At 33.4% G+C, this 21,434-nt stretch overlaps 1 protein-coding gene across 1 annotated transcript in view; it reads right to left on the reverse strand.

Annotated features, from left to right (window-relative positions):
• Window positions 1-21,434, reverse strand: part of LOC143233463 (RNA-binding protein 24-like) — a 115,715-nt gene that overhangs the window by 72,320 nt on the left and 21,961 nt on the right. Inside the window, exon 2 of the mRNA XM_076469718.1 lies at window positions 9,398-9,524. Coding sequence (XP_076325833.1) covers window positions 9,398-9,524 — 127 coding nt within the window. The remainder of the gene's footprint in view (window positions 1-9,397; window positions 9,525-21,434) is intronic.

Consider the following 21,434-nt stretch of genomic DNA (forward strand, 5'->3'; position numbering starts at 1 on the left):
GTTCTATCTAAAATCGATGATGATTGTTATGGGAAATTTTAAAAACATATTTCGTGGTCCTGAAATTCAATAATCAGATATCAAAATTTCTTACAGCTTTTAACAAATTGTAAAGAAACAAAATTCTTTGTGTAATTCCAGTAAGAAACGTTTATTTTACTGTAAACTGCAGTGAATTCGTGTTAACTTAAATAATAATAAAAAATAACGCTTCTTTTTACTAAGTGTGAGCATAGCTTCACTCAAAATACTTGATTTTGAGTTAAGAATATAACATGACGTCAAGAGTATTAAAAACGTTTAAATATCTTACTTCGAGACGAAAATGGAGTGACGTCAGGACATCATTAGTATCACATTAAGGCCAACAGTAGAATCTTTCTTCTTCCCAAAGAAGAGGTAAAAATATTTCAGAACATGAAAGGCAAGTTTACTTCGATTTTTGAAGTTTAATCCGTGCCAAGTGTATGTACTCCTCGAGCTAGTTGCTTTGTTTACAAAGGGGAATTGAACCCATGATTTTAGCGTTGTAAATTCGTTGACTAACCGCTGTTGCAGCGGGGCACGTAGTCCTTACACAACTACTGCATCTTTTCATGTTGTAGTCCGTGTAACAAGATGTTTAGGTTTTTTAGTATGTTCTTCCCTACTTTCTCAAACTATTATTTTTTACCACATCTTAACAACATCAGCTATTTTTACCTGGTTAGTGTGTATTTCTGGTAACTTTAAAGAAAAGGCAAAAAGTATCGTTCCACTAAACCAACGGATCATAACAGTTGTTCTAATAAACATTTTTGTAATAATGTATTGAATATATCATTAGTGATTTAGGAAATTCAAGATGTTGTTTGATTTAATTACTAAGATGTTCTTGTGAGGCAATTTTCTTTATTCTATCTTTAGTTATTTAAAGTTTTCAGTGAAGTTATTTTTGGTATGTCAGGTAAAATAAAAACCAAATCAAAAGGAAGGACTGTATTAAAAACCGCAACTCCAAACCTCTGACTAATGTTAGTTTGTTATAACCAAAAACAAGCCGAAACAAAGATAAAAATAAAAAAACGCTGCTACAGTTGAAAGGATTCCAGGGTGTATACTATACTGTAGGATATAGAATGTACCTTAGGTTTTGGAGGGAAGTAAGACCCACATTGCGGTGTGGGATACGTCGTCTATCAGTGTTAACCTCCATCCGTCAGTCTCACATCAAGAAATCAAATAAATAAAATTAGAATATGATAATTAGAAATAGGAGAGCGAGACGTAGGTGCTCAAGTCCACAACGTTCCACATCTATACAACCGTTCACTGTCTGCAGTCAGTTGTGGGAAGGTGACTGCAGTCGAAGTAAAGAAGAAAAAACAATGAAAAAAATAAAAATAAGGTACTACCATTTGGAGGTAAGTGAATTAAACTTACTTCTTTAAGTTAGCATTCCAACCACATTATGGTAGAAAGGCACTGAACTGGTAGCCCAGTCAACGAATTATATTGGTATGAAGGGTTCTAACCAGCTAACTAGTACAACACCCAACCACCACCCATTAAGTTTACTGGAACTATTAATTTTCATACACTAGACAAGGCTTTACATGTGGTAAGGTGTTCATCCGCATAAAATATTGCCAAGTTGTTAAATGACTATATTAACAACTAAAAATAATTATCAGAGAATTTTAGTAACATTTCTTTAAAATTTATTTTTTATATTTATTTAATACGTTCTTATATTTATTACTGAATATTTTAAAAAGTTGCTTTAAAGTTTCTTTATTAAATCCATTTAATATTAATTTTTATATCAGTATTTCAACATTACTAATAAAATATTCTAAGTTATTGCAAATCTTACAAAATCTGAATAATTGTGAAGCTTATACGTACTTCATTCAAAGGATGATATAACTTTAGTTGTTTGTGATTTACAAATCTAACTTCTTTAGTAAATATCATGGAAGTAAACTGTCGTATTCAGCATAACAAGAACATATTTACATTGTGGTCACTCTATTCATTGTTGTGGAAATGAAATGACGACTGGAAGTTAACATTTGCCACAACATAATCGTATCATTAAAGGAACATCATATTCTGTTGTACGTAGTACTACTAATATTACTTTACTTTAAAACTTAAACAACAAATGTCTGGAGCAAGGAACAAAATGAAATATTTCAAATATTGATAAGTTATACTGAAAAACATTGAACTTATAAAATACAATTAAGGATATTTCAAAGCTATTTAAAATCAATCTCGACTTGCCTTCTAGTTTATTAATATTAGCGTTATTAAAAAAGAAATTAAGGATAATGTATTCTAAAATAATCGCTTTAATGTAATAATAATAAGGATAAAACGTAATCCTTACTAATAATGTTCAAGTTAAACGCTAAGGATTACGGAGAGTATAGAGGATACTTCTTACAAACTTTCAAATGTTCATTAAACTGAAAAAAGTTTAAGTTAAAGACCAATGACTAAAAGTAATATAAGTAAAATTTTAGTCAAACACTACAATACTTGTGGCACTAAGAGCTGTTAAAGTTTGAAATTTATTTAGATGCTATAGAAAATTAAAATGAAAGCTTAACTGCCTAGCCGAGTAATATGGAAGTTTAAAAGAAAGGAGAATGTAAGTAAAAATAAAACCTACCTTTTATACAAGGAATATTAAAACTAAAGATCCATTTCTGTGTTTTAGGGAGAATTCATTCAATGACTTAACTGACCGTCAGGCTGTGATATGTTAAAGACCAAGGATAAGAAAGTCCAAGCAATAGTTCGTGAAAATTTTATCATACATCAATGATATAAAATTCAAATGGTATATTAATCAAGCATTGTATTGGACAATGTAAGTTGAGGTACTATTTATATTCGTCTGACTGAATATATTTGAAGTTAAGAGTCAGGCATTAGGAATCTATTAAATTCATAGTAGATATTTCATTAGTCGTTGAACTGCTAACACTGTAATAGCTAAAGATTGTTAACTTATATGTAAAGTAAGCAATTTACTGGTCACTAAACGAAAAAAAAACTTTCTTTCTCACTAAAGAAAAGTAAACTAATAATTGTACTTTGCTTTTTTTACTTGTTTATATATGGAAAGGAAAACATACAAAATTTTTAGAACATTTTATTTGTAGATCATGATTTAAGAAGACAAAAATATATTTTAAAAAAATCTGAATCTACAGAAAGTGAAGTCACGAAGACTTGTTTGATAAATGTTTGTACCAGGCTTTAAGACGGAACATTTTAAAGGATTATGTATTTAATAAGATTATTTTGTGTGAAAATTTGTTAATATTTATAATACAGACCGTCTATTTACTTTATAGGAGAATAGGAAATGACTGTGCCCTAAGTAAAACTTTCTAAATAGTTTGTCACTTTAACTAATAATTTATGAGTATGTATTTAGAGTAAAGCTGACTTGCTGGAAGTTTCCTATCCAAATAGATGATAATCTTATGTTATAAGATATTTAACTTCAGAAACGCACGTGTTTTCACTCATGTGTTTCCATTTTTATCCGTTAGGACAGAAGTAGTTTATATAGCAGACCCAACGTATATATATAAAACACCAAATTCCACTTCTATCACAACCATCTGTCTGAAGGGATTCAACTTTAAACATCATAGCTTTTCGTTGTGTAGGGTCTTCTAGAAGACATAACCGTTAACAAGAAAGAAGAAAAAAAACAACAAGAGGGGGGAAGTTGGAATTAGAAGTAACAAAAATCGTATGGGGATGAAGGGAAAAAAAGAACATTTAATACTGACTGCTAAAAATATAGCATAAGATACATGAGTGTATTCTGCTAATCCCATTTTTATTGGTACTTCTCCTTTATGTAGAAAAGGTCAAACATGCAGCTGCTTTGAGACCCAGTAGGGAAGAAGGAAGCACTTTTGTTTTCAGTGTACCTTTATCAGCAGGTCTTGCAACAGACAAAATAAAACATCATTATGTTATTAGAAAAAAGTAAAGCTGTATTCTGGTTACAGATAGTTTGTTTGAAATTAAACACAAAGCTACACAATGGGCTGTCTGTGCTCTGCACACCAGGGGTATAGAAACACGGTTTTTAGCATTGTAAATCCATAGACATGCTGCTGTGCCACTAGGGGGCGATTACAAATGAAAGAATATCACTATGTGTAGACAGAATTTACAAGTACGTTTTCATGTAAACATTAATAATAAACAACAGTTATAAAGAATATCATCATGTGTAGACAGAATGTACAAGTAAGTGTTCACGTAAACATTAATAATAAACAACAGTTATAAAGAATATCACCATGTGTAGACAGAATGTACAAGTAAGTGTTCACGTAAACATTAATAATAAACAACAGTTATAAAGAATATCACCATGTGTAGACAGAATGTACAAGTAAGTGTTCACGTAAACATTAATAATAAACAACAATTATAAAGAATATCACCATGTGTAGACAGAATGTACAAGTAAGTTTTCATGTAAACATTAATAATAAACAACAGTTATAAAGAATATCACCATGTGTAGACAGAATGTACAAGTAAGTTTTCACGTAAACATTAATAATAAACAACAGTTATAAAGCTAAAGCAGCACATACACCGAAATAATACCAGTATTGTACTCCTGATATGGTGAGTGTACTGTCCTTTAGAACAAGACTGTTTTTATCTCATATGGAGATACCAGTCAGAATAAGATGCAGCTCTGTTCGTTCAATACAGAAACTGAAATATGTGAAAACTATACAACTTTTTTGAATAAAACAGAGGGGTGTTCTTTTTATTTGAAAATGTAATAAATTCACATGATATTAAATAATTATTTAAATATTGAAAATGGAATAATTAGTTTTGTTTGGGAACTAAAAACATTTGTGAAACTAAATCATTAAATGTTCTAGTGGTTGCACTTTCTTTAATAAAATGTCGAGTAAATTTCTTGGGCTCAATCCCTGCAATAAAGAGAAGATTTTTATTACAATTAGCACGTATTTTCTAACCCCTAGACTGAAGTTCTTGTACCACAGGCACATTATACAAATTACAAATTCAAACGTATAATAATCTGACGTCAATTCGCAAGAAGTGAACCTGATGGATGAATTCTGGAATTAGTGTGTGTATATATGTTTTTTTTTTTGTGTGTATGTCATGACACAATTTCATGTGCAATCAGATAGCATTAGTCGAGCTTTTTGTTCAACCACAGTATCTCTGCCTTTTGTTGGTCACAGGAGAATTCGATATTTTGTGAAATATTCCACAGTTTGGAACATGTTAACTTCATTGCAATCAGTTTTAGCACCTCTTTATACACATGAAAATACAAGTTTTCTCCTCGCGAATATTACATTTTAGATAAAAACCTTTTATAAATAACCATTAAGTTAAAATCGATGGTTTCAGTGTTTTCACTTATTCAATATTTTGATACAGCCGAACTGTTGGAAACCATCACTGTTTTAAGATCATGTAAAAGTTAAATACCTTGAATGATTTCTTAAATTAACAAAGTAATAACTTTACAGGTAAAGTACCCTTGAAAATAATATGCTCTTCAAAAAAAGAAACGCAAAAGGCAAAATATGAGAGAAATTGTTAACAAGTTTATTTCGGGTAGTTCTGTATGACATATGTGAAACTTTGCACATTCACTGCTGAACATCCAAAGTCTGCAAAGGCGAAGTCCACGCTCACTAGTTGAAGTTTAACGTCACTCAACGTCAATAACGAGTATGCCCCCCGTGAGCATCAATAACTGCTTGGCATCTCCTGCCCATGAAAGCGATGAGATGACGAATCACATCCTGTGGAATGGCTGTCCACTCAGCCTGCAAAGCTGCTGCAAGCTGAGGTAGTGTCTGCGGTTGAGGTTGTCGCCGTCGCAGACGTCTGTCCAACTCGTCCCAAAGATGTTCGATGGGGTTTAAATCTGGTGATCTGGAGGGCCAGGGAAGAACGTTGATGTTGTTGTGTCTCAAGAAGACAGTGGTGAGTCGGCTGTGTGAAAACGGGCGTTGTCATATTGAAAAACGTCGTTGACGTTCACCATGATGGGTTGCACATGGGGCCTAAGAATCTCGTCGACGGTTGCGTACGGTCTGATCGAAAATCCTACGCAGCCCTGGTATGGTTGAAGCAGTAGACGTCGCAGTGGTGGTTCTATCCCGAAGGTGACGTAACCGGATGTTGCGATCTTGTGCGGGCGTGGTCACACGAGGTGTGCCAGATCGTGGACGGTCACGAATTGATCCATGTTGTTGGTGACGATTCCATAGCCTTGTGATGGTGCTTGAAGGACATTCACAGCTCTGGCAACATCTGATCAAGATTTGCCTGCTTCCAAGCGATCAATGGCGTTGTTGCGTTGTGCTTCAGTCAGTCTTGGCGTAACTGTATTGCGTGTCGGTGGCTTAACACTGAGCTATGGAAACCGATAACCCGTCACTTTTATAGGGATTTTGCACATGTTGCAATTGCAGAACATGCAGATCTCTCAAACAAATTTATTGGACACGCATGCGTTTTGGCGAAAAATCCGATGTTTTCCTCCGTTTTCAAAGTGGAAAGTCATTTTGGTCTGACAATCAGTGCCTTAACACGTGTAATATCACATACTCTGAGCTTGTAACGTTATTACATATATTTCTCTTTAAATTAACAAAAATATCCCTTTTGCGTTTCTTGTTTTGAAGAGAGTATATAGATTAACAAATCTAGATTGTACTTTTCTTTTTTAAATGTTGTACCGATTGTTTGCATATACTACAACTGTGCAGAAAGGAGGCTTCATAATATGCAAATAGGCGGTGTGTGTTATAAACATAAATAAAGTTTTGTCTTATTGTTTTTCTACGTTAAGCAAACACTAGTCTAATCTACCAGGAACTGTCACGCAATGAAGTGTATGTTGCTTATTAAACGTCTTCAGCTAACATACAGAACGAGAAAAAATATTAGTAATATGGTGACTGCATTTTTATCGACATACAAAACAAGAAATATTATTAATGGATGTATATATATATATAACTAAAGGGAAATATTCTGCACACACACACACACACATATATATATATAACGCAAAATGATAGAAATAAATACCTTTGGAATAGAAAAACAGAATGTAAAACGTTTAGATAAGAATATAAGAAAGCTGTTTGAGAGAAGGTTGTAAACTTAACCAAAAGACATCCAAACGATGTCACGACATAAAAGATAAGAAAGATATATAGATAAAAAAAAGTCACAATATGCAGTATTTTCCCTTATATTTGAAAAAAATATAAAACACCCAAACATGAGAATTACTACAACTTCAATCTGCAAATGAACATACCACAAAAATAAAACTTAAGTAATTGTATTTTCACCACAGTGTTTTGGAATTGTGTAAAGTTTCCTTGAATAATCGCCCTCCCCAGTGACACAGTGATGTGCCTGAGACTTATATTAATAGAAACCGAGTTTCGATATATGTGATGAGCAGAACACAGAAACCTCTTTGTGTAGCTTTGTGCTTAATAACAAAAACAACCCTGATTAAATATGTGTTTAAAAGGGAAAGAACAACAAGTACAAAAAAATAATACTCAGTTTTATTATTGTAAATAAAATACATGAAACTTTATTAGTATAATAACGTATCGTGTATTAGTAAGCCGTATAGATATAACGAGCAAACATTTCGTATTAAATCCTTCCTTTTAATAAACACTTTTGTCTTTTAAGTTGTAGTTCGTTTCATTAGGTTTTATCAGTTGTAATATTTATAACATTTGAATTGAGTGTTAAGATTACAAAGATTATTTTGTATTGTTAACTTAGTATAATGATTTAAAGCTAACCGAAATCTCCTGAGCTTGCAAAGTCTCGTGTGATATTATGGTACCACAGCCTAAAATATCGTTAACAAAATGGTTACCCAAATGGTGGTTAAAAGTATTCTATTCATTACCGATTTTTGTTTCCTTATGTATGGATTTATAACGTTAAATCAGTTTTTGTATATATAATTTATTACTTCACAATTTACCTTTGGTTTAAATATTTACAATTTAACTACTTTTTATTCGAGGTTTTTGTTAGAATATTAAGCCTTCCACAAAAATCATTCAAAGAGAAATGACTTATCGCTGCGAACGATAGATTTATTAAGAACTTCTTGATATTTGTTTGTTTTTTGAATTTTGCACAAAGCTACTCGAGGGCTATCTGCACTAGCCGTTCCTATTCAGCAGTGTATAACTAGAGGGAAGGCAATTAGTCATCACCACCCACCGCCAACTCTTGGGCTACTCTTTTACCAACGAATATTGGGATTGACCGTCACTTTATAACGCCCCACGGCTGAAAGGGCGATCATGTTTGGTGCGACAGGGATTCGAACCCGCGACCCTCGAATTACGAGTCGAACGCCTTAACCCACCTGGCCAGGCCGGGCCCGTAAACTTCTTGATGTAACAGCTTATTTTCCTGGTGGATTCTTGGAAGGTTATGGTTCTTAACTAAAGGATGAACGTGATCCTCCAAACAGAATTATAGTAGCAAAGAAATTAAAGTGTTTCAAATATTTCCCCAGTTTGTTCAGTTTTGTGTTAGCAGTTCCTAATCTTCTGGTGTGGGTGAACAGACAGAGCACTCTACCTCTACAAACCGTTATAAGCGCGACTTTTCCTTTAAATTATGTTTACTGAGTCAAAATTACTTTTGTTATATATATAGAACCCAAACCCATACTCTTTTCTATTTCTCTAAACGTTTCGTCAGTGATGCTTCCATAGAACTACGAGACACACACACGTACATTTATATATATAGTAACCCTCGTCTTCACTGTAAGACGGTCCGGCGTGGCCAGGTAGGTTAAGGCGTTCGACTCGTAATCTGAGGGTCACGGGTTCTCATCCCAGTTGCACCACACATGCTCGCCCTTTCGGCCGTGGGGGCGTTATAATGTGATGATAAATCCCACTATTCGTTGATAAAAGAATAGTTCAAGAGTTGGCGGTGGGTGGTGATAACTAGCTGCCCTCCCTCTAGTCTTACACTGCTAAAGTCGGGACGGCTAGCGCAGATAGCCCTCGAGTAGTTTTGCGCGAAATTCAAAACACAAAACAAACAACACTATAAGATAAATGGCGTTCAGAGACCTCTCGTGAAGAAAAATCATCAAAACATTGTGCACGTTTTTATTTCTTCGTGTAAACGTCAGCTGTAATCTCAGAGCCGCTAACAGTTGCATGAGTAACAAATTAACGAAAATATGCATAATACAATAAAACTGTGAGCAAGACGAGTTTTAAATCAGTTTTTACGTTACAAATTAATATGTGGTCTATAATTTTTAAGATAAAAATTTATTGTTTTTTACCGTTCGTTGTATTAATTCTTGGTTTGGCCCCAAGGTAGGCAAGATTTACATTGGCTTTTCTCCCATCAATGATAGGATTGGCATCTCTGACTGCACGTTCGGCCGCAGTTCTGTCTGCCATCGTTACCTGTGAGATTATAATGTCACAATTTAAGGAAATTAATTTATTTTTAGGATAATTATTTTGAATAACTATATGAAAAAAAGCAATGGGTCTATACAGTAGGTAATTGTAATGAGTCGAAATACTAGATAATAGTAATATCAAAATATAAAATATAGACAAATATGGTTAGAATAAAGATAAGAATTGAGTTGTCTAGGAAATCATTATATTAAATAGATAAAAAAAACACTTTATAAGTTCTTTCAAATTCTAGAAGGCAATTGCTGTAAGGTTAAAACAATTTTCACTCAAATCACAATAAAAAGTAAATTGTTTACTTCAAGTAACTGTTTCTTCATGAGTTTAAGTAAGTAGTTCACGACGGTAAAGTTCCAAATTAGCGTCACTTGTACGTATTATTTTAAGCGCAAATGCAAGTCGTTGAATGAATAGAGCTATTAACTCTTATAAGATGGTGAATATTTAAAATAAGCGAAAAATTAACCATTGCAATACAATGGCTTAAAACGGGTGTCACTAGGTAAGTGAAATATCAAATACATATTTACGTTACATCTACTATTTCTTACACTGCACTAAAACTACTGAAACTGGTGAAAACTTATTGCAGTTTGAGATGCATTTAAATTATGAACATATATGAAAAATAAAGTACTTTTAATTTAACAGTTTATTTGACGCTGTGTGATATGTAAGAAAGATGAATTTGAAAATTATGATTTATCCATAAATTATCGTAAAAGCTTTAGTGGGCGTTAAATCAGATAGGTAAAGTACCTGAAAGTTTAAAACACCTAAAAAACTACAAATCAAAAGTGAAGGTTTGTAGACAAATTCAAACTTCACGTAATTAGGACCACACGTACTTTTATACACAACGATAATGCTCTAGTCTTTGGTTTGCATGTGCTTTTAGTGTCTTAAAATTGTCAGTGTTTTAGAAGGTACGTGACCATGCCTTATAAAGATTTTTTGTTACCTCATTATCCAGCTCAAATGTTATTTGTCTCTGTACTGATCTGGAGCCGTTAGCCTTGTGGAGACAAAATATATTTCTTGTCTTTAATTCTTTCTTCAAGAAGAAAGATCTTCTTTCCAAAATCACTCAGGTTTTTCGGTTTCTGGCTGATTTATCACACGCATTACGAGTCTGTACTTCAATAATTGTTTTGTTGTTGTTGTTGGGTCTCGCATAACGTTTTCGATTAAAACATAAAATCGTAACAGTTACAGAGAAAAACAAAGTTTAAACAACATTTATAGAATTAAATCAACCTTATAGGGTCAGCATAACATTTTTCAGATTGAAAGTTTAGTTTTGTTTTGGTTACAGATTTGCTGGTGAATTGTCTCTCGATTGACTAAGATTTGATAATTATGAACGATTTGTTAAAAAAAAAAATTGGTTATTTCCGTCAGTCGATATATTTTAAGCATTGGTGAAACTTTGTAATTGAAATGCGGTGAATATCGTCATTATATATATCTATTTAATATTTAGATCTCGAATTTTCGAAATTCATTCTCGAACATTCTTAACCTAAAGATGACCTAGGAAGGTCGAAACGTTGTTCTCTCCTTATCAATAAAAGCAATAATACCCATACCAGCCATTTTTATTTGAAGTGGGTTTTTCGTCATAAGGTAGAAACATAATTTTGAGTAACGCAAAGTACCTTACATTTAGCGATTTAAAATTTAGGTGTTCGTGGAAATGTATATTTTATCATATTACGTAAATACATGTTGGCCTGACTCTAGGGACAAGCAAGTTTGTTTGTTTTTTAAGTGCATGCCTTACAACTCACGCAGTCTCGGGTTTCACCTTTGTGTCATTGGTGTTTTTACTATACATATAAATGATTTTACTTGAGGCTTGGAATTGGTGATTAGTCATGGAAAAATAATGGAAAATATTTCAAAACTAAGGATCTTAAATATTGATCTGTCTGAAACCCTCGCAACCGAACTTAGACCTTAAAGACCCCATTTAAACATTGCAATAAATGCAGTAAATCTGATTTTGTTCTATTACTATAAACTAATGAAGATTACTGAATAACCTCACAATAAGAAGTCTAAGTGTGTATATAAATCCGCGACCACAATCAATTTGGGGAAGGCCTAGTCAAAGTTAGTGTGTCCAGACTGTGAATCCAACGATTTATCTTTCAGATTTTGTTTTTTTCTAATATGAGAAACAGTTATTTCAATTCATTATGTAAACGTTACAAATAATATAATAGAACAGAAGAAGCCTCTATTGCTGAGCAAACCTGAGAACAGAGAATAAAAATAAAAGAAATTTTCAAGCTCTAGCCCTATATCTACAAATATATATTGAAAGGAATTAAAGTAGCATATCTCTGTCGTTAGCTGATTATTTTAAATTATTTAATAGAAATAATTCAATCCAATAAACTTAATAATAATAAGTTACTTTATTTTTCCCTTTAACTTTTATACAAAGTGGACCATTTGAACACTACCATAAATTGCTGCATGCTTGTATTGAAATAATCAACCTACCGAAATAACTAACACACTAACTGAATCGCTTTATATATTTAAATCAATTATCCAGACCTCACAACTATCTAATAGTCACAATCTAGCTTTGTATGTAGTAGAGAAACTAGAAATTACATCTTTAGAACTTTTTAAACGTTATACATTCTTTAGCTAATCAATAAATTACATTAAAATATTTACAGCACTGTCCTTCCTAGATTGTAAAATCCCTTGAACAGCCCTAATGCTAAATACATAAACAAATAAAGATGCCTGACTACATTTTTCATTCACCAAATATTTTTGGCAGTTTTCCTTTATCAAAGCTTATGTTATTCAGATGAGATAGCTTATTGTGCCTTGTTATTACTGGCTGTTCTGTTACTGTGTGAAGTTTCCAGTGATATATTCTTCAAATACAATCATGTTTAATGACACTTTTCTTCTGTTATCTATCGTTCTGCATCTAATAAATTACGTCTTTGATTAATTTCAGCACAGCTCTTGGCCTCTCCTGGTATCTACTTAACTTTGAAGCTCATTCTTTCTTGTGATGGGGATTGTACAGTCACACGAATCTACCTTGTGATGGGGATTGTACAGTCACACTAATCTTCCTTGTGATGGGATTGCACAGTCACACTAATCTTCCTTGTGATGGGATTGCACAGTCACACGAATCTACCTTGTGATGGGGATTGTACAGTCACACGAATCTACCTTGTGATGGGGATTGTACAGTCACACCAATCTCCCTTATCAAATCTTCTTTTATCAGCATTAACCTTAGAGTGACGTTTTATTTTATCACTAGCTTATTTAAGTCTCTCTTGGGAAAAGTCAAGTATGTAATTGATGGTGTTCCTTAATCTCTTTACATCTCTCGTGTAGCACTCTTCTAAGAGACTCTTCTCTAGACAAAAGTAGAGAACTGGCAATGAAATTTTTAGTTCTTTGCTGAAAATCAGTGATGGTAGTATATTGCTGGTAGCTTCATGCACTGCTATGTCATAACTTATCAGATTTGTAGCTGATACTTTATGATGTTCATCCACGTACACGGCTGTTTGACTTAAAAGTGTGTTTTTATGTCTCCAACCATAACCATGTCACCAGAAATTGAAAGTCATGTTTCTTTTTATCTCAAGGTTCAGACACGTTTTCACAAATATCTCTGGAGTACAAAGTTTGAAACAAATTCATTGACTGGTTTCTTCAAAAGTAAAATAGTCCATTACAATCAAGATGTATCTATTACTACTGTTACTTTCCAGAAGAAGACCAAGTGCATGAATAGCAACTCTCCAACACAGAACTGATATAGCGTGTTTTCGTGAAACGTTTTTCTCACACCAAATCTCACATGTTTTACACAAATTTTACACATACTCTTAACATCCAATCTAGTAAAAATGTTCCAATGTTTTCTTGAAACTAAAGTGTCCAGCTATTAGAAATCTGTGGAGGTGATGAAGTGCTTCAGAATATAGATACTGTGAAAGTACCAGTAAAACCATTGTTTCTGTACACTGGTATCTTATCGTTTTCAATATAATAAACTCTCTTGTAAGCATAAAAAATCCAATTGTGCCCAGTACATCTTTGTTTTGAGGCTGTATGATGCAACTATTTCTAATTAGGATCTTTCTGTGCTATTTTTGAGCCGCTTATTAATTGGTTTCAAAATTGTATCTTTTGCCTGAGCAGGTTCCACTTGAATGTTGAACCACATAAGTTCTTCATTATCAGTGGTGGATGTCATATCTTGGACTATAATTTCCTGTAGTTTATGTTGGTCGTATTTTCTCTACTGTACTTCTTTTTTTCTCACAGTGTTTATATTCTTCATTAACACATGTTCACTGGAATAATACACTAGCATATTCATGGTGTATGGTGTTAAAGTTATTTCTGAAGTTTTAAAACTATCTCACTATTTGGCCTTTCAGATTAGGAAAATTCACCAGCCATTTCATTGTTACATGATATTTCTGGAGCATAATCGTTTTTTATCCATACTGAGTATGATAGAAGTAACTCGAGGATCCAATAACAATAGTTCCTTTTGAGTTATACCGTTACTTTCTTTCTATGGCATTAATTGCTTTGCTATAGTAAGCAATTAAATGTTTATGTTATACGTACAACAAAACTGTTCCCTCTAAACAATTACTCGTATCTCTGATAAAAATGAGTGGATCTTCCAGAGATGTGTATGCCAAAACATGAGTAATGGTTAATTCATTTTTCAGTATGTTAAATGATTGTTGTATACAATCAGCAGTCCAATAAAATTATTTGTTTTTCCAAGCAGCTTGTGTAGAGGACGAGATATTTTACAGATTGAGGACAGTAAGAGAACTGTCCAAGAAATCCTTTTAGTTCACACATTTTTGGTGTTATCCAATTCTGGATGGAGTTCATCTTCATTTGTTGTGTAGACACCTTTTATTTTCCTGATGAAGTGTCACTGAAAGCTCACTTAATAATGAGATAATTCACTCTTCTTGAAATTTAGTTTAAGAATCTCTTTCTTCACCCATTTCAGAACCTTTCTTAACATAACTTTTGTGAACATTATTAAAGGCTTTTCATATGTGATTATGTCCTCACTATATGAATGTGATTTTACGAAGTAGTTCAAATAAAGTATAACGTACACTTTATTAATTATAAAAATATAGCAGCAAAATTACAATCCATTTCCTGTGGAGAAGGCTATCTTTTCTCTACTAAAATCCAAGTTAAAAGACATTTGGATCTCAATGGAGCATCTCAGGTAGGGTCAATTCTTGATAGTGGATGGACACTCTTCTTTATATATTCACCCATCTTCTGGTAGTCAGTCCAAGACCCTGTGGTTCCATCCTTCTTCTTCTTTACAAACACAATAGGTGATGCCCAAGAACTAGTACTCGGCTATATTATTCCTTCTTTTTTCATGGTTTCTATCTTTTGAAAGCTTCAGGCTGTTTCTCAAGTTAAAATCATTTGGCTAACTGACGTATTAAGTCTGCAATTTTGTTATAAACTTTATTAAATATTATATTAATTTGGCCTAAGTTATGAAATCCACAATAGAAGGTGTCTTTATATTCAGCTAACAGTTAATGTAGCTATTAACTGATCATTTGAAAGATCTCCATAGCTCCAGTCATACAACTCTTGCAAGAGGAATGGTAAACTGTTGTCATGCAAGGATGTGACTTTACAATTTTTTCCCTCAAAGGCGACTATTACTAATATTCTTTGATGTGGAGATATTAACTGTACATCTTCACATCTTACAATGTTACAGCCAGTTATATTGACCATAAATGACAATTTTATTTTTCATGTCTACTATCGTTATACGAGCCATTAATCAAACAGAATATCCTAAAGTGTTGGTGCTATTATGGATCAATCAACAAATGTTAGTTTTTTTAAAAAAGTCATCATGTGAGTACGTCATTTGTCGTCAGTACAGTGACTGCTTTCCTGAAAGTTCAATCTCTGGTACAGTAATTTCATGTAGTACACGGATGTTTCCTAGTCATAAACTGTGAAACACTTTAAAACTACTCTGAACTCACATCCATGTCTTCAGTATGAAATCAGTTCCCAGCAGGCACTCTTCCTCGATGTCAATTATCAACACATCTTGATGCATAGAGAATTTTCCTGGAGTATCTTTTCTTCTTGCTAGAATCTTATGCCCACTTGGGTTTTCAGTAATTCATCATCTTTCTTCATACTGGGAAGCAGTTTCCCACCTTTTATTACCATATCAGTACGAACTATTGAAGCTGAAGAAACACTGTAAACCAACATACTAAAAGACTTTCCATCAATAAAACCATGGATTTGTAGTCTTGTTTATCTAAAGAATGGGGATCTTATTTCATTTGGAGCAAATAGTTGTGTTATTTGCTCCATAAGTATAGTTTTAATTTTCTTTTCCTAATGTCTTCATAAACATTCGTTCATATCATATATGCAAAAACGGCTCGTTTGGGTTGAGAAAATATTTTACGTAGAAGAGCGAACAACGTTTCGACCTTCTTAGGTCATTGTCAGGTTCACACCTAAAATAAGACTTCAGATATATGGCATATTTTACATTTTTAAATACGCTATTTTTTTTTACTTGTCTAAAACTCCACTATGTTTTAGGTACATTCCAACGTTAGAAATTAAAACATGTTTAGAAGACCTAGCCAGGAGACTTGTGATACTTTCCACAGAAAACAACCAGCAGAAAGAAGACAACTTCGACAATTTTACTGACATCCAACAGCCAAACTTCCCAGAAAAAATTTATATTTTCCAGAAACATCTAAAAACAACATCTTAAACGATTTTTTCAAAGAATTTTCTCACAAAACCATCTACATAATTTCACAAAACAGAAAGTTAAACAATCCTACAAAAAGAGACATTAATTCCATTAAAACCTAAAACAAGGCAAAAATATAAAAATTTTAAAAGCAGATAAAGAAAACGCTATAATCATAATGAACACAAATGAATACATCCAAAAATGAAGAACATTCTGTCAGACACAAACAAATTTAAACCAATAAAACAAATCCAACAGACACACGAAACGCTTGTTTGTTTGTTTTTTGGAATTTCGCACAAAGCTACACAAGGGCTATCTGTGCTAGCCGTCCCTAATTTAGCAGTATAAGACTAGAGGGAAGGCAGCTAGTCATCACCACCCACCGCCGTTTTTGCACATATATAGTTCTCTACAAGTGGGTTTTCTCGACATCACTGTTTATTCGTTCATATTGTCGCTAAAGCCATGGTTCAGTTTTGTCATTAAAGCCTTTCCACACTTCTACAGCTTTATTTTGTAACCTTCCTGTACATCACTGACAGTTTTATTTACCTTTTCACCAATCAGACATTTTATTTATTTTAGGTTTTCATTAGATACTAGGACTCTTTCTTCTTGATCTCCTGTTGTTTAATTTAAATTTCTCATCACTATTCTTTTATTTGTAATCTCTCTTTTTAAAGTATTTAAATTTTTTTAAAACAAAATCACATGGGAATTGTATTCCTCTCCACAGTTTAATCACCTGAGAATTGTATTCTCTTCCACAGTTTAATCACCTGAGAATTGTATTCCTCTCCACAGTTTAATCACCTGAGAATTGTATTCTCTTCCACAGTTTCGAGAAAGGAAGAGAAAACTAATTTAATGTGGTTAATTATTCGATATTAGGAAAACTTTATTCTTTTCAGGTAAAATTACTGTTTGCTCACGACTAATACAACAGTTTGTATATGACTGTAACAGCAGAAGCGTTACAAGTGTGTCTTAACACTGTCAGTTGAAACACAAGTTGAATGAATGCTTGTGTTATTTAAAAACATTTTGCCAAGTCTTTGGTTCTAATGAGAGTAAACTTCCAATATCCCTAGCACAGATATGATTTCAAATAAACTTTTATTCTATAAAAAATCAAACCTTGGAAATTAAAAAACAGATTGTGAAATTTCCATTTCATACATTTATTTTTTTTATATCTCTATATAACGTTTCTTTCCACAATCTTTAAAGTAACATGCTACAAACTGAAATGTTAATAAGTTTAGAAGGACCTTGCAAAGGGCGTGAGGATATATTCTGTCAGATACTGGAATGTTCCATGTTATCTGTGGCAATATCTTCTCTTTCGTGTATGGTTGTGACATAAGCAAATACCGATGCGATATTTTGCTTGATAACAAAACTTCTAACAGTTTACTTTGGACAACGAGATAGTTTGTTTTTCTTTACCATCAGCGATAATATAATTTATTTTCATCATCAAAATACTTTATATGTACGATTTGTTTGTTTGCTTTTGAATTTCGCACAAAGCTGTTTGTTTGTTTGTTTTTGAATTTCGCACAAAGCTACTCGAGGGCTATCTGTGCTAGCCGTCCGTAATTTAGCAGTGTAAGACTAGAGGGAAAGCAGCTAGTCATCACCACCCACCACCAACTCTTGGGCTACTCTTTTATCAACGAATAGTGGGATTAACCGTAACTTTATAACGCCCTCACGGCTGGAAGGACGAGCATGTTTGGTATGACGGAGATTCGAACCCGCGACCCTCGGATTAGGAGGGGAGTTTCTTAACCACCTGGCCACGAGGTACTAGTAAGTAACCAAAGGCGATGACATTCCTTTATTTGTTTTTACCAGCAGATACAACACGCAAGATATTTTCACACAAACAAATGCTGAAATATAAGTAAAATTCATGAAAAATATTTGTTGCTACCAGAAACTCTCTGAAATGTGTTTCCCTATTTGTATAATACAATTAACATTCAAAAACGTAAATATAACAATGGTCAAATTTACAAACTACAAAATGCTAATAATGTTCCATTTGTTTGCGTAATAGATTTTAGCTGAAATATATCTTGATTCGATCTTTGATTTGAGCAAATATTTATCACTACCTGTAACACATTTCCTCCAGAAGTGCATTTTATCATGTAAAACTTTACACTTTTTCCAGTAACAACAGTAACGTTTTGTAGATGAACTTACTGATGTAAGATAAATTACTCGAATGATCAATTCAAGATTTATACAGTGGGTTTATCTAAAACAGGGGTGGACAACTTACGTAGTGGCCACAACTGTGGCTAATGAAAACAACGTTGGCCACATTATTAAAAAAAATGAAAATGTTAGTTTAATCAAAATAATTGTATTTCAACTAACCTTCAATGTGAAAATAGATGGGGCATCTTGGCTCTGCCTCTAAATGTATGTCAGCAAGCCGAGATCTGTATCTAGATTTGAGAAAATCCAGCTCAGAAAATGTTGACTCACACACCCATCTGGATCCAAACATGGAAATTAATTTTGAAATTGCTATCTTTAAATTTGGAAGACTCTCATTTATCAGAATAGTGAGTCACATCTCTCTGATTGAACATTTTTTATATGCAAAAACGGCTCGTTTGGGTTGAGAAAATATTTTACATAGAAGAGCGAAATAAAATATTTTCTCAACCCAAACGAGCCGTTTTTGCATATAAATTTCTCAACAAGTGGGTTTCTCGACATCACTGAACATTTTTTGTTTACCTTTTATGTGTTCTACACTTTACAGGGTAAGCATCTCGTCTTCAAATCCACTTATCCAAAAACGAAAAGATGTAATTTCCTTACTGAAATTTCCTAAGTCAAATTGAAATGGATCATACAAAAGTTCAAATATCAATTTCAAATTTTTAAATTCAGAGAAACGTGATTCACATTTTTGAGATAGACTTTTGATCCAGTTTACATAGAGATCATTTTAAGCATCAGAGAACTCATAGTCCTTATTATTTTCTAGAAGGCCTGGCATGGCCAAGCGCGTAAGGCGTGCGACTCGTAATCCGAGAGTCGCGGGTTCGCGACCGCGTTGCGCTAAACATGCTCGCCCTCCCAGCCGTGAGGGTGTATAATGTGACGGTCAATCCCACTATTCGTTGGTAAAAGAGTAGCCCAAGAGTTGGCGGCGGGTGGTGATGACTAGCTGCCTTCCCTCTAGTCTTACATTGCTAAATTAGGGACGGCTAGCACAGATAGCCCTCGAGTAGCTTTGTGCGAAATTCCAAAACAAAATTTTCTAGAAAACTATTCAACTTTTCAAGATGTGTCAAATCATTCCTTTTTCCGCAAGGAGGTTTAATTGAAATTCATGAATAGACTGTGATTGCTCGCTTATTATTTTACCTCTTACCTGAAGCTTTGTATTCAAATTATTCAAATGAGCCTTCATGTCGCACAGAAAGTGCAAATTACATTGTCATGACAAAGTTTCAATTTCAGAAAAATTTTCAACCTTATCTTTTTCAACAAGATACTCTTTTATTTGAGGAAATAAGAAAGTAAATCGTTCCAAGATTTTTCCTCTACTTAACCATCTTACATTTGCAAAATCAGTGAGATAATCAAAAGTACACTCGCTGCTTTTCTCGAAGTCTCAACAAACTGTCGAAAGAAAGCTTCCACTTCTAATATAATTCACAATTTTTACAACAATGTCCATCAAATTTTTCAGTTCATCACTTTTAGATCTGAGCACTTACATTTTCCTGATGCAAAATGGAATGGAAAAATGGCAGCGTGGACTTCACATTATTTTTAATTAAATGCTGCTTGAAAAGAGAAACAAATCCTAATTTCGCCCCAGTCATGGTAGGAGCACCATCTTTTGTGACAGAAACCAGTTTTTTTTTAAAAAATCCAGATTGAATCTTTTTGAAATTTCAAGAAATTTTTCAAAGATGTTTTTTTCCACATATTCGATCTTGTAATCCACAAAGGTCAAACATTTCTCCCCTCACCTGAAGATCTGAGGTTACATGTCGAACCTAAAATATCAACTGTGCAGTGGCACTAACATCTGTTGACTCATCTTGTGCTGAAGAAAAATGCAGTCTTTTATTTGTTCAAGCAACTGATTTTCTATGTCTTTCGCTAACTTTAGCATTATGCGGACAATTTTTCTTCGACTTAAATGCGAATTACTTACCTTTTGAAAAATATCATCCTTTATTTTTGAATCATAATTCTTCAACATAGTTTCAATGACCACAATCAATATTTCTTTCACTAGTTCGGCATCAGAAAACTATTTCGTTTTTGCGCTAGAATCAAGCTACTTTATAGCTAGCTTGCCTAACTAGTTCTATCAATAATAAAAAATATTTTAGGTCTACCTTTTGTTCATAAAGTTGCGCTTTCAGACGACTAATTTCATTCATACCATTTTTGCTATCAACTAGAAATTTTACATCAAATTCATTGTGAAAATTGTTAGTGTTGCTTAAGGTTGTATACTTTATTATTCCTGAAACTTTGTTACACAAAAGACACACTGGCTTATTATTTGCTTCAATCATTACAAATTTCAACTCCCAGCTTTCATCAAAATCTCGTTTCACGTTTTTCCAGTCACTCCTTTCGACAGTAATACCAGAATAAGTTAAATTGTCTTTATTTTCTTAGTGTTCACCATCATCTGGATTTTTTTGCTTTCGAATGATCCACTTATGAGATTAAAAACAAAATATATTTAAATGTATCTAAACACTTGAACGGTGCGCAATAAAAAATATGTTTACGTTTGTTTTTAAATTTCGCACAAAGCAACGCGAGGGCTATCTGCGCTAGCCGTCCCTAATTTAGCAGTGTAAGACTAGAGGGAAGGCAGCTAGTTATCACCACCCACCGCTAACTCTTGGGCTACTCTTTTACCAACGAATATTGGGATTGACCGTCGCATAATAACGCTCCAACGGCTGAAAGGGCGAGCATGTTTGGCGCGACCGGGATGCGAACCCGCGACCCTCAGATTACGGGCCAATATGTTTACAAACTCATGCAAAACAACGTACACTCGATAACAA

The sequence above is a fragment of the Tachypleus tridentatus genome, chromosome 12, assembly GCF_004210375.1.
Source record: "Tachypleus tridentatus isolate NWPU-2018 chromosome 12, ASM421037v1, whole genome shotgun sequence".
NCBI lineage: Eukaryota > Metazoa > Arthropoda > Merostomata > Xiphosura > Limulidae > Tachypleus > Tachypleus tridentatus.